The 12247-nt window shown below is 47.0% G+C and overlaps 1 protein-coding gene across 1 annotated transcript in view; it reads left to right on the forward strand.

Annotated features, from left to right (window-relative positions):
* Window positions 1-12247, forward strand: part of cckbra (cholecystokinin B receptor a) — a gene marked incomplete at both ends in the record, with an annotated part of 243643 nt that overhangs the window by 96258 nt on the left and 135138 nt on the right. The window contains one exon of the mRNA XM_084312716.1: window positions 5875-6123. Coding sequence (XP_084168842.1) covers window positions 5875-6123 — 249 coding nt within the window. The remainder of the gene's footprint in view (window positions 1-5874; window positions 6124-12247) is intronic.

Here is a 12247-nt window from a genome sequence, read left to right on the forward strand (position 1 = left end):
TTGTTCAATTTGAATCCCCTCAGGCGTACATAGGATTTTACAGCCTAGTTTACACATTGCATCTCGTCCCAAGAGATTGCGCGGGGTGCTGTCCGAAATTAATACAGGTATTGTTATGGTCTTGATCTGATGTGGGTATTAATTGTGTTTTTCCCGAGAATCCGACCGTCCGAACATACTGTCCAGACTGGGGTAAGTGAGCGGCGTATTTTTGCTTTATGCAGGAAAAACCTGCTCCAGTGTCTGCCATCATCTCTGTTAATTTGCCCTCCACTAGGACCTGCAGAATAGGTTCTTGCTCAGCTCCCTTGGAAACCACAATCATTTGATTTCCCCCCGTCGCATTCTCTGGGCACCCCTAGTGATTACCCCCCTGGTTTCGGGGCCCTCCTGTCTCCCCCTGGTCGTGGGGCCCTTGTGACTCCCCCTGGCGCACGGGTCTTCCATACTCCGAGCCGGGACGGTATGGTTGCCTACATCTCATTTCCCTGTGTCCCTGCATGCCGCAGTTCCAACAGTGGAAACGGGGAAACTGTTGTTCGTTCCCCGGTCCCTGTGTAAACCGTGGGCCTGATTGCCCATTCCCTGCCTGCCGCCTGGACGCCTGGTTCTGTGAACTATAGCCATAGCTTCTCACTACCTGAAGTGCAGGCGGGGGTCCCTGGTCCTGCATGGGTGGAGAGGTAGCAGATGACACCATTACTGCCTGCAACCTCCTTTGGGGCTGCAGTTGTTGCTGAGTTAACTTCCTTGAGTCATTTCTATCCTGATCCCTGACTTTCTGCTCCTGAGCCCTTTGCTTCTCCACACTATGTGTTACATGTGCACAGAACAAAGGATAAGTCATGTCCATTAACCCCACCACGTCTTCCAGTCTATTCTTAACCACCTTTGGAAGCCCTCTCATCACACTTTCTCTAAACATCGCCCTCTGCAACGGGTCTATTTCTGGGTTGTGTCCTAGCTCACCTCTCCACTCCTTCAGTATTTTGTTCACATAGGTGCCAGGCCCTTCCGTCTCCATCATGGGGTTGCCCGCCAGTTTTGCCGGATTAATACGTGATGGATATTGATTCCTGAGTTTGTACCACAACGCCGCTCTATGCGCGTTGAATATGTCTCCATCATGGGCCTGCGTGTCGCATGCCACTCGCATCGATGTATCACCCATGATGTCCCGGCAGGCACCAATTCCTAGCAAGCGCGTCAACAGGGATTTGACGTCACCCACTGCTAGCAGAAAAGATGACGTATTTTCCTCAAACTGCGTGATCCACCTGGAGGCTCCTTCTGAAAGGTCCGGTAGTCTTGCTATTATGCCATCGATGTCTAGAGGTGACCATGGCATGTGAAAGATATCGTTCCCCTTTATTAGCAGGGGAAACTGGCCTGTACTTGTCACACTTCCCAGGAATGTAGGGGCGAAAGTCAGGGTTCCTGTAATGTTTCCTTTCTCCTGTGCTGGTTTCGTGTCGTTCTCATCTTCCTCATCAGTCAACAGTTTGGTGTGGCCACACGCCCCGTGTTTCCCTGATGTCTGCTGTGCCATATTTTGACGGGCCTCTTCCTCTATCTTCCTCCCGACTCCCTCCCTCTGCCTGCCCAGGTTCTCTACCTCCTCTTCCTCTGCATCATACAACTTCCGACGTACTGTCTCGCCATATGCCGCCAGGACTTTCGGATAGAGATCCTGCGGGGTCAGTTTGGGGGGGGTATCTCGCCTAAGGGAGGTCTCTGATCTAGCGGAGGTTTCTGACCTAGCGGGGGTTTCTGACCTAGCGGGGGTCCCTAAATTCCGTCTCCTCATATTCTCCTCTTATTGTCACAGTGCCCACCGGCAATTGCGTGACATAAGGTGGGGATGTTGGTTTCCCTATATCCGTCTCTCTCTGATTTAGCGCTAAAGCTTCCTGCCTGTATGCTCTCCCCTTCTGGGCGTAGAGCTTCATTACCCCCAACTCTTCTGTCCTCTTTTTCAACCTCTTTTTGCTGCTGTCGCCTGGCTTGTGGTTACGAATCATTACATTCATCTCTTCGCATACGTCGAGATCAAAAGTACCTCCGGAAGGCCATTTTGTGTCCCCGGCCTTTGTACGCCTCTGCCACCGGACACCAACCTTGAGAATTAGGTTCTTTATGAGCGGGTTCCGGTCTAACAGTATGTCCTCTGCTGTATGCATCGTTGTTTAGTGTGTATGTGTGTTTATTGTGTTGTGTGTGTGTGTGTGTGGTTGTACTTCAGCTACTACTACTCTACAACTACCACTCCAGGACACAGTTAACCTAGATCTACTACTACTCTACTCCAGGACACAGTTAACCTAGATCTACAACTACTACTACTCTACTCCAGGACACAGTTAACCTAGATCTACTCTACAACTACCACTCCAGGACACAGTTAACCTAGATCTACTCTACAACTACCACTCCAGGACACAGTTAACCTAGATCTACTACTACTCTACAACTACTACTACTCTACTCCAGGACACAGTTAACCTAGATCTACTCTACAACGCTACTACAACCCGGTGTGTGTGTGTCTGTGTGTGACTGTGTGTGTGTGTGTGTGTGTGTGTGTGTGTATGTCGGTGTGTGTGTCTGTGTGTGTGTGTGTGTGTATGTGTGTATGTCGGTGTGTGTGTGTGTTTGTGTGTGATTGTGTGTGTGTGTGTGTGTGTGACTGTGTGTGTGTGACTGTGTGTGTGTGCGTCACAACCCGCTGTCTACCGGGACACAGGAATGTGTGTGTGTGTGTGTGTGTGTCGGTGTGTGTGTGTGTGTGTGTGTGTGTGTGTGACTGTGTGTGTGTGTGTGTGTGACTGTGTGTGTGTGTGTGTGTGACTGTGTGTGTGTGCTGTGTGTGTGTGTGTGTGTGACTGTGTGTGTGTGTGTGTGACTGTGTGTGTGTGTGTTTGTGTGTGTGTGTGTGTGTGTGTGTCTGTGTGTGTGTGTGTGTGTGTGACTGTGTGTGTGTGTGTGTGTGTGACTGTGTGTGTGTGCGTACTGTGTGTGTGTGCGTCACAACCCGCTGTCTATCAGGACACCGGAATGTGTGTGTGTGTGTGTGTCGGTGTGTGTGTGCGTCACAACCCGCTGTCTACCGGGACACAGGAATGTGTGTGTGTGTGTGTGTGTGTCTGTGTGTGTGTGTGTGTGTGTGTGTGTCTGTGTGTGTGTGTGACTGTGTGTGTGTGTGTGTGTGTGTGTGTGTGTGTGTGTCTGTGTGTAGTGACTGTGTGTGTGTGTGTCGTGTGTGTGACTGTGTGTGTGTATTGTATGTGTGACTGTGTGTGTGTGTGTGTGTGTGTGTGTGTATTGTATGTGTGACTGTGTGTGTGTGTGTGTGTGTGTGACTGTGTATGTGTGCGTGTGTGTGACTGTGTGTGTGTGTGTGTGTGGTTGTGTGTGTGTGTGTTTTCTACCACCAGGGGTCAGCAAACTCAAGAGAGAAAGAGATGTGATGAGTCTGTATGCTACACCTTGGCCCACCAACAGGGGTCAGCAAACCCAGGAGAGAGAGAGAGAGAGAGAGAGAGAGAGAGAGAGAGAGAGAGAGAGAGCTATCTCTCTTGGCACAACGCCCAGACCTGCTAGCTGGCTCTACGCCCAGAATGAGTTATCTTCTATACATGTACGAAAGAAAGAGAGAGAGAGAGAGAGAGAGAGAGAGAGAGAGAGAGAGATCAGGGGCCTGACCTCTGATCCAAACCCTACTTTTTTCCCAACCTGGTGCGTCCTATTGGGGAGCTAACTTTTTAAGCGATGGGGGGGTGTGTGTGTATTGTATGTGTGTATTGTATGTGTGACTGTGTGTGTGTGTGTGTGTGTGTGACTGTGTGTGTGTGCGTGTGTGTGACTGTGTGTGTGTGCGTGTGTGTGACTGTGTGTGTGTATTGTATGTGTGACTGTGTGTGTGTGTGTGTGTGTGACTGTGTGTGTGTGTGTGTGTGTAGGACAGCTAGCCTCTCTGTAGCAACAACCTCACAAGCCAATAAGAAAACGAACAATAGTGTATCCGTAAACGTAATTAGTTTGACACAGAGAATGCCAGCTGTTAGTGTGTTTTGAATAACAGCAGAGCGGCACCGGTTTTTGTTTTGAAAATTGAGAGTCTTATCTACAGAGGACAGAAGGCACAGTTATGTGTGTATGTGGAGAGTGTCGTAAAGAAATCAGGGAATGGGGTCAGGGAGAAGTTTTGAACAGATGGAGAAAAATTTGACCAGAGGTCGAAAACATGCAATTAAAATTGATTAGTGGCGCACTTATAGCTTGTTAGAAGAGGAATCGCCCTAGTGTAAACACCTCACCACTCGTGTTCGTCTTAGCCGTCCATCCAGACCTCGTCACACAGTCAGCTCAACTTATTCCTCCCTCAGAATCTCTTACGGATATTCTAATCAAAAGCAAAAATGCTCACCTGTGTTTGTTTGTCGACACCGCCAGAATTTCTACGGGAGAGGTCCGGAGCTGGCCGTGTGAGGGGGCCCGGCAGGGCGGTCTACAGGTCAAGGGTCACCAAATGTTGTGGCTGATGGTTGTTTAACACAGCAGGAGACGATATTTCCAATTGTAACAAGTAGGTAATTTATTTAGGAAAAGAAGTTCTTAACAGCAAAAGCTATGGATCGAGCAGAGGATCACCACAGCTTGAACAAAAAACACTCTCCCTCTCAATCCCTCTGCTTGTCCCCTAAATCCCCTCTCAGTCCTGCCCCCACATGACAGATATGATGACGTATCATATCATGTCAGATCTGACATGACGTACATTAAGATGATACGTAGATTTAACATCGGAGAGAGATAAAAACATTAAGAACATGAAGAGAGATAAAGACATTAAGAAGAACATAGATTTAGATAAAAACATTAAGAACATCGAAGAGAGATAAACAAGATATGATGTACACACACGATATGATGTAAAACATTAAGAACATCGAAGAGAGAGTGAGATGTGTGTGTGTGTGTGTGTTTGTGTGTATGTGTGTGTGTATGTGTGTGTGTGTCTGTGTGTGTGTGCGTCTGTGTACAGACGTGTGTGTATTGTATGTGTGTATTGTGTGTGTGTGTCTGTGTGTGTGTGCGTCCGTGTACAGACGTGTGTGTATTGTATGTGTGTATTGTGACACAGGGAATGTGTGTGTGTGTGTGTGTGTCTGTGTGTCTGTGTGTGTGTGCTGTGTCTGTGTGTGTGTGCTGTGTATGTGTGTGTCTGTGTGTCTGTGTGTGTGTGCTGTGTCTGTGTGTGTGTGCTGTGTATGTGTGAAAGAGAGAAAAGACACAAGATTAGAGCACACGATATGATGTACTGAAATGTCCTTCTGCCTATCTTGAGGCTGTTTTAAGAACATCAGCCAGACTGTCGCCCTAGTGTCTTTGAGCCCTGCTAGTTGACCTATATTAAACTAGTCAAGACTAACCCCTTTCCTACCTCCACCCCCGTATACACATTTTCCCCAACAGTACCTTTAATGTCTGGCTAATTAATATTCTAGTAGTGGTCTAATCTAACATTTAAATACAGTCAGGGTTGTGTAGCCCCTTAGCTACAAGCATGTTACCAGTGCACATGCTGCGTGTGAACCCCCTACATGCTAGCTGCTAAACAGTGCATTTATCAAGTTCCCTAACACGGTCAAACCTCCCGCAAAGCAACTGCACAGGTACACATTATCAACATGAGTTACATTACAAACTCGTTTCACAGTTTAGAAATATAATGTACAATATTTAACAAATTTTAGATGGAAATCTACCAATAGTAAAACATTAAGCAGTTACCTCTCTCTCTCTCTCTCTCTCTCTCTCTCTCTCTCTCTCTCTCTCTCTCTCTCTCTCTCTCTCTCTCTCTCTCTCTCTCAGAGATGGACTCGGTGCGGATTGTGTTGTACCTGGTGATCTTCCTGCTCAGTGTGTTTGGCAACATGCTGGTGATTGTGGTGCTGATGCTGAACAAGCGCATGCGGACCGTCACCAACTCCTTCCTGCTGTCTCTGGCCGTCAGCGACCTGATGATGGCCGTCTGCTGCATGCCCTTCACCCTCATCCCCAACATCCTGGAGGACTTCATCTTCGGAGCCGCCATGTGCAAGATCGTCGCCTACTTCATGGGTAAGGAGGACGGATGGCGTCAGGGGAAGGTTTTGGTGTTTAGAAGAAGTCTTTATTTGTCATGCAGCAACGCACACATGCAAGATGGGTGACACACAGGAACACACACACACATGCATTTGGTGAACTGTATACGCATGTAAATATTTGCATGTAATTGGCTTTGCAGCCGAATGTATTTGTAGATGATAAAATGTCGGTACACCTGTTGGAATTCCGAGTGAACTATAGGGTGACGTCACCCAGCTGTCCAAAGATATAGGCGATTCGCGCTACGGCAGCAGTTCTCAGCAGAGTAGTAGAACCGGGAACCTTCTGATTACCAGAGACCGCTCTTTTGACTAAATAAAACGTGAAGGACTAATAGAATGTCGCATTATGGCTAACCTCCTCCAATGTACAGTTTCTACGTCAAATGTTTTCTGGACTCTTTTTGTATCACAAACAGTACTGTATTTGCAAATCTGGTATGTCATAAATGTATAGATACTGTCTATCTGTATGTCATATATGTCTACAAGATACACTACACGACGAAGGTACCCAAGTACATGTCAAAATACTTCCCAAAGGTCAGTGAATACCACGATCACAACACCAGAGGGAGCTCCACAAATCATGTTAAACCCAGATTCGGCTCAAATAAGGGACTAAACACGTTTCGCAATTATGCCACATCAATGTGGAACGCCCTACCCAAAGCTGTAAAGGAATGTGGATCACTACCCACTTTCAAAACCTCTCTCAAGGGACACCTACGGGAGACTGCAATTCAACACTGGCCCCTGTAAATATCCTAACCCAACCCCCTCCAATGTACAGTCATTTACCTAGTATGGTTTTGTCAATAGTCCAATGTACAATTTTGTTTGTTTGTACAGTGTCTCCCCCCCCCCTCAATGTACAGTTTGCTTGTTTATACAGTGTGCCCCCCCCCCCCCCCCAACCACCTCCAATGTAGATTACCCAGTATGGTTGTCAATATCCCAGTGTACCCAACCCCCCCCACCCAACCTCCTCCAATGTACAGTTTCTACGTCAAATGTATATACTCCCTTTTCCTGACTCCTTCTGTATCACAAACAGTACTGTATTTGCAAATCTGGTATGTCATAAATGTATAGATGTAGCAGTACTGACTATCTGTATGTCATGTATGTCATATATGTCCTGATGAATTGAAAATGGGGGACCCTGATGTAAACAAGACGAAAGTCTTTCTCTGGTCTGCATCCCCTTAACAATTGTGTGTATTGAGCTGTACTGTATTGTACCCATTCTGCAATCTGTTAATAAAGTTTTCAATCAATCAATCAATCACAACAGCATAAACTCACTTTGTTTAATTGAAACGTGGTCCAGCCGGAGGGCTTGATAAAGTGTATAATCCGCTGTTGATGATGTATATCCAGACCACTGTCCACTGTCCAGACTGCATCCGCCATATAGCTTGTTAGCCAAGTGTTAGCTGTTAGCACAACACAAGTACTTGATTTCTTTGTCCATTTCCGCGTCGAACAGACTGCAAACTACCTGGCGTTCTATCGCCATGCTCTAAGACAAACTCTAACCTTAACCAACTTTGAAAGAGTGCCTAAGCTTAACTGTCGAAAGAACTTGCAGTCACGCTCTAAGACAAATAGCTGCATCTCACAACAACACAACTATATCTACCAACCTAGAAAACCTAGAATTGGAACATAGAAAGTGGCGTCGGCCAATCAGAGAGCGTCTCTGCGAAATGCGGCTACGAAAAAAAACTGACGTCGGCCAATCAGAGAGCGTCTCCGCGAAATGCGGCTATGGAAATTCTTGACGCTGCTATGGATGCTTCCCTAGACCGCTTCAAATCGCGCCCGGTTTCCAACATAATACATCATATTTCAACGCACAGCGCGTTACGCACTGATTGGCTGCGACGGATACAGCGATGACACACTCAGAGCGTTATTGCGTCTAGCCCGGGCGAGAAATACGGCTAGGAGCCGCTAGGAGAAATGCGGCTATGCTCAGTGAGTCACTTCCTGTTCAGGAAAACGATAATCTTTTTTTTTATATATTAACGTTATATTGTGCATTGGAAACACAAACATACTTAAAATGAGTAAATATTATTCATTTTAAACATGTTTATATTATTTATAGGGCTATAAAACAAAAAACAAAAAAAATTATATATTTTTTTCTTCTCTCATTTCTCTCATTTAACAGGTGGGTCGGCGCCCTAGCGCCCCCGGTGGCCAGCCGCCACTGCGTCAAAAACGACTTGTATGACTGCGTTAGATATTCTTTTGGACCCCTGGGAATATTAGTAATAATTTAAAAGAATATAAAAGAAGAATGTCTGCTGTCTGTATATTGTTACACTCAAGCGTCTTGCATGGCCAGACCTCTCTCCTCAGGATATATTATAACTAGGGGTGGAACGGTTCACAAAATCCATGGTTCGGATCGTATCACAGTTTTGGGGGTCACGGTTTTCGGTTCGGTATACGTTGTTTTTTATAAATAAATAAAAATTAACACTCCAAAAATACCATACATCAGCATACGATATATAGGCAAAACATAATTGTTAATTGATAAATACAGTTAAATGCAGTATAGAAAATATAAAATTTGTAATAGGCCCTAATCATTTGGCATAAGATATTGATGGCTAGTGCATTTGTTTGGCAATTGTGTCACAAAGTAAATAAACCCCTGTTGAAATGGTGACCGCTGTGTAATTTATGTTTAATGTAGACCTTTTTTTATTTGTGTGTCAGCTCTTTGACTGCCAGAGTGGAGTGGACTCAACCTTGATGACTTGGACTCGGACTAGGGTAATGGGGACTCGACTCGGACTCGACTCGGGATCTTCTTTGGAGACTCGGACTTGGACTCAGACTCGAACACTGGGGACTCGAGACTCGACTCGGACTCGACTATAACACTGGTTCTGTCATATTCGAGGTGCTTCCTTGCTGCCGGTATTGGGTTTAGCTGTATTCCATATTTTTTGTGAAACTCACCTCTGCTATTAGCCATTGTCCAATCACTGTTAGCCATGGTCCAGCATAAGTAAACAAGAGCATCTGCTCATATGCTTTGTTGGCGCAACCACGCAACCAGTGGCATGATGTTGGTCTAAGCGACTAGATTATTTTATATGTGGCAACATTATTATATATATAAAAAAAACTTAAAAACACATTGTGGTGCTGGCGTGTTGTCATAGTGGCGATGTTCCCCTATACCATTAACCTCTTAACCTCTTTAGCCCGACATCACATCATAAATCAATCTCTCCATGACATTGACATTAAGTAGCGTTTTTTTATTTTATGTGTAGAGTAAAGACCCTAACTGTTGTGAAGGGCCAGATTAAACCGAATATATATATTTATTTGTATATATATATTTGGTTGTATTTGTATGTTCTCTAATGTTCCCTGATATCCCTTGTATATTCCTTGTACAATATGCATTGAATATCCATTCTAGCCTACTGAACATCCCATAATAGTCTCCATTCTACTATTGGTCGAGACCTTGGTGCCAGGCTGCCATACCCCTCAGACCCAGTTCAAACGTACCGCTCGACATGTACGAACAAGTCCTAGTTCCGCGTAGGAATTTGGCTACCGCACCACTAATGGGACTATTTGTTCATAGTGCGTATATATACTGCGCTACTAAAGTAGGACTTTCTTTTCAGTCCAGTTTCTTACCCTCCAATAGAGTCACAGACGTAAAGCCTCCCCGCGATGCCACGTGTGGGAGTAAGGCCAAGTTCGGCCTACCATCGGTATTGAGACATCGTGTATATTAATATTTGAATAGTCATATTTGGCACTATATCGTCGAGTTGGACGTAGTCTATTAAGCTAATAATAGTCTGTTAATATATAGTGCTTCGTGCGGTGAGAATACTACAGTAGTCAGTACCCCATCGTTTCGGGCAGAGAACTGGCTGCTTACCCAGGGTGGTTGACCCTATGTGAAGCTGCACCCGAGGAGCCCCAGAGCCGACGAGCGAGTGGACCTGTATACCGGATTATTCTACCGACGACAGCCCGCCTTCCCAGGCACGGATTATGCTTTGGATACTTTGATTATTTTATGGATAAAGACCCCCGACACTACCGTGTGTTGGAACCCCCCCCCCTGGAGAGGACGCAAGGTGAGGAGACGCTCTGCAAGACGAGGTCTCTCCACATCTCTCCCCCGTGGACCGGAGAGAGCCGGCCCACAAAGAGTCCACCTGCTTTCATCTGTGGTCCAAGGATCGCCGGCGCATTGAACGGCACTACAGTGGGTTCACCTGGGATACCCTTGGCCGGACGAGGCAGCTGGATTCTACCCCCCCCCCCCCCCTCCTACTCCTGTCGGCTTACAAGCGACCGGATTAACCCCCTCTAGTGTATCTAGTATAATCATTAAAGTATCATTGCTGTTATTCCTTAACTATTCCAGGTCGTATATTTACCACCTGCGCCTTCAGAGATTGGACATTATCTATTGATATACCGACGAATACTCCTTGCCATAAAAGTGCATACTATTTCAATTCATAAATGTAATTAAGTGATTAAGTGCTTATTCTACACACCATCGCTGTGTAGGAAATAAAGACCTGTTTCTAATTCGTACATTTGTGTTGGATCCGTTTCATCTACGTGAGAGTGTTCATGATAATATATTTATGCCGTGTACTGGGTGGCCGAATATTAAGTACAAAGGTAGTGGTAGTAAGTATCATATCTAGTAATACAGTCAGGGAATTGTACCCCTCAGTTACAATTGGTCCTTCGAGCCGGAGGGTAATTAGTGTAATATTAATATAGTGTTATTAATATTGAAATGGCCTATGATGAACACTCCACGAAACGATCCTCCTAACCAACGCCCGCAGCGCGAACGACGGCTCCCTCAGTACTTAGAGGCTTACGCTGTCAGTCAACAACCTAGTCTTCTACTAACAGTAAACGCGGTAAAACTAGAAAGTAAAAGTATGTCTAACCCCAACGCCCAGACTACCCCGACCATAGAGGCCCCTACGGGCTCTAATGTAACTGACCAAGTTCACGGTGGGGACCAGTGGGAACCAGACATGACTTCACACCCCGCCAGTACTGAAGAAGTAGTCCCCGATGAGTCCCGGGAGGCATACAACGCTACCGAGAGAGAACTCGGCACGGAAGAAGACGGGGAGAGCACCGTGGAGATAGAGCTCCAAGGCTCCGCAAGGAGTACCCCGAGGGAAGGCTCCCCTATACAACCGCCTTCTCCCAGCGAGGCAGAGAGGACCCTACAGCAGGCCTTCCTCATCAGCCTGAACGCCGCTGCTGAACGCGACCGACTGCAGATCCAGCAGCGGAGCGAAGAAGAGCATATATGTCTAGAAATAAGACGCATTCAGATGGAAGAGAATGTGGCCCGAGACCGAGCAGACAGCCAGCGAGCAGCTGCTGGTGCTCTACGGGACGCAGAGCGCGACAGACAGCAAGCGCAACTAATAGAACAGCTGATCAGACGGACAACACCCTCTCCCTCCGCCAGAGGCTCCAGGAACTCGTCTAGACACACCTCCAGGGCGGCATCCCCTAGCCGAGTAAACAACCCTGAACTTGACCAACAGACGAGGTCTATACCCCCCACAGACCACCTCCCCCCACCGGTCCAAGCGAGACCTAGCAACCGGGAAGGAGCAGCATATCCTGTGGAGAGGCTAAACCAGAGACTACAAGCACTGGGTGACCTAACTGAAGACGAAGAGGAAGAGGAGGAGAACCACGCCCGAAGACAGCACAGTACTCTACCGGACCAGGAGGTCCGGTACAGCCCAGGCTATACTCCCGCGGAGCTGCGCTACAGACCCCCGACTCTATACACGGGTGAGCACGACGCACGACCCGCACCGAGGAACAGCACCTGGACAAGCGGGCCATGGTACACTGCCGGTACCAGCCCATACCAAGGAGCGGGAGGAGACTCGCCTAGGAGGCCTCTCCCCCAACGCTCGCCGATGTATCCACAGTCAGCGTCATACATTGGCACGCCTATGGTACCCGACTTCACCCAAGAGAACCGGGCCCAGTATACAGAACTCCGCATGTGTCTGGAGACCATGTTGGTGGAT

The sequence above is a fragment of the Notolepis coatsorum genome, assembly GCF_963971535.1.
Source record: "Notolepis coatsorum genome assembly, chromosome: 1".
Classification (NCBI taxonomy): Eukaryota; Metazoa; Chordata; class Actinopteri; order Aulopiformes; family Paralepididae; genus Notolepis; species Notolepis coatsorum.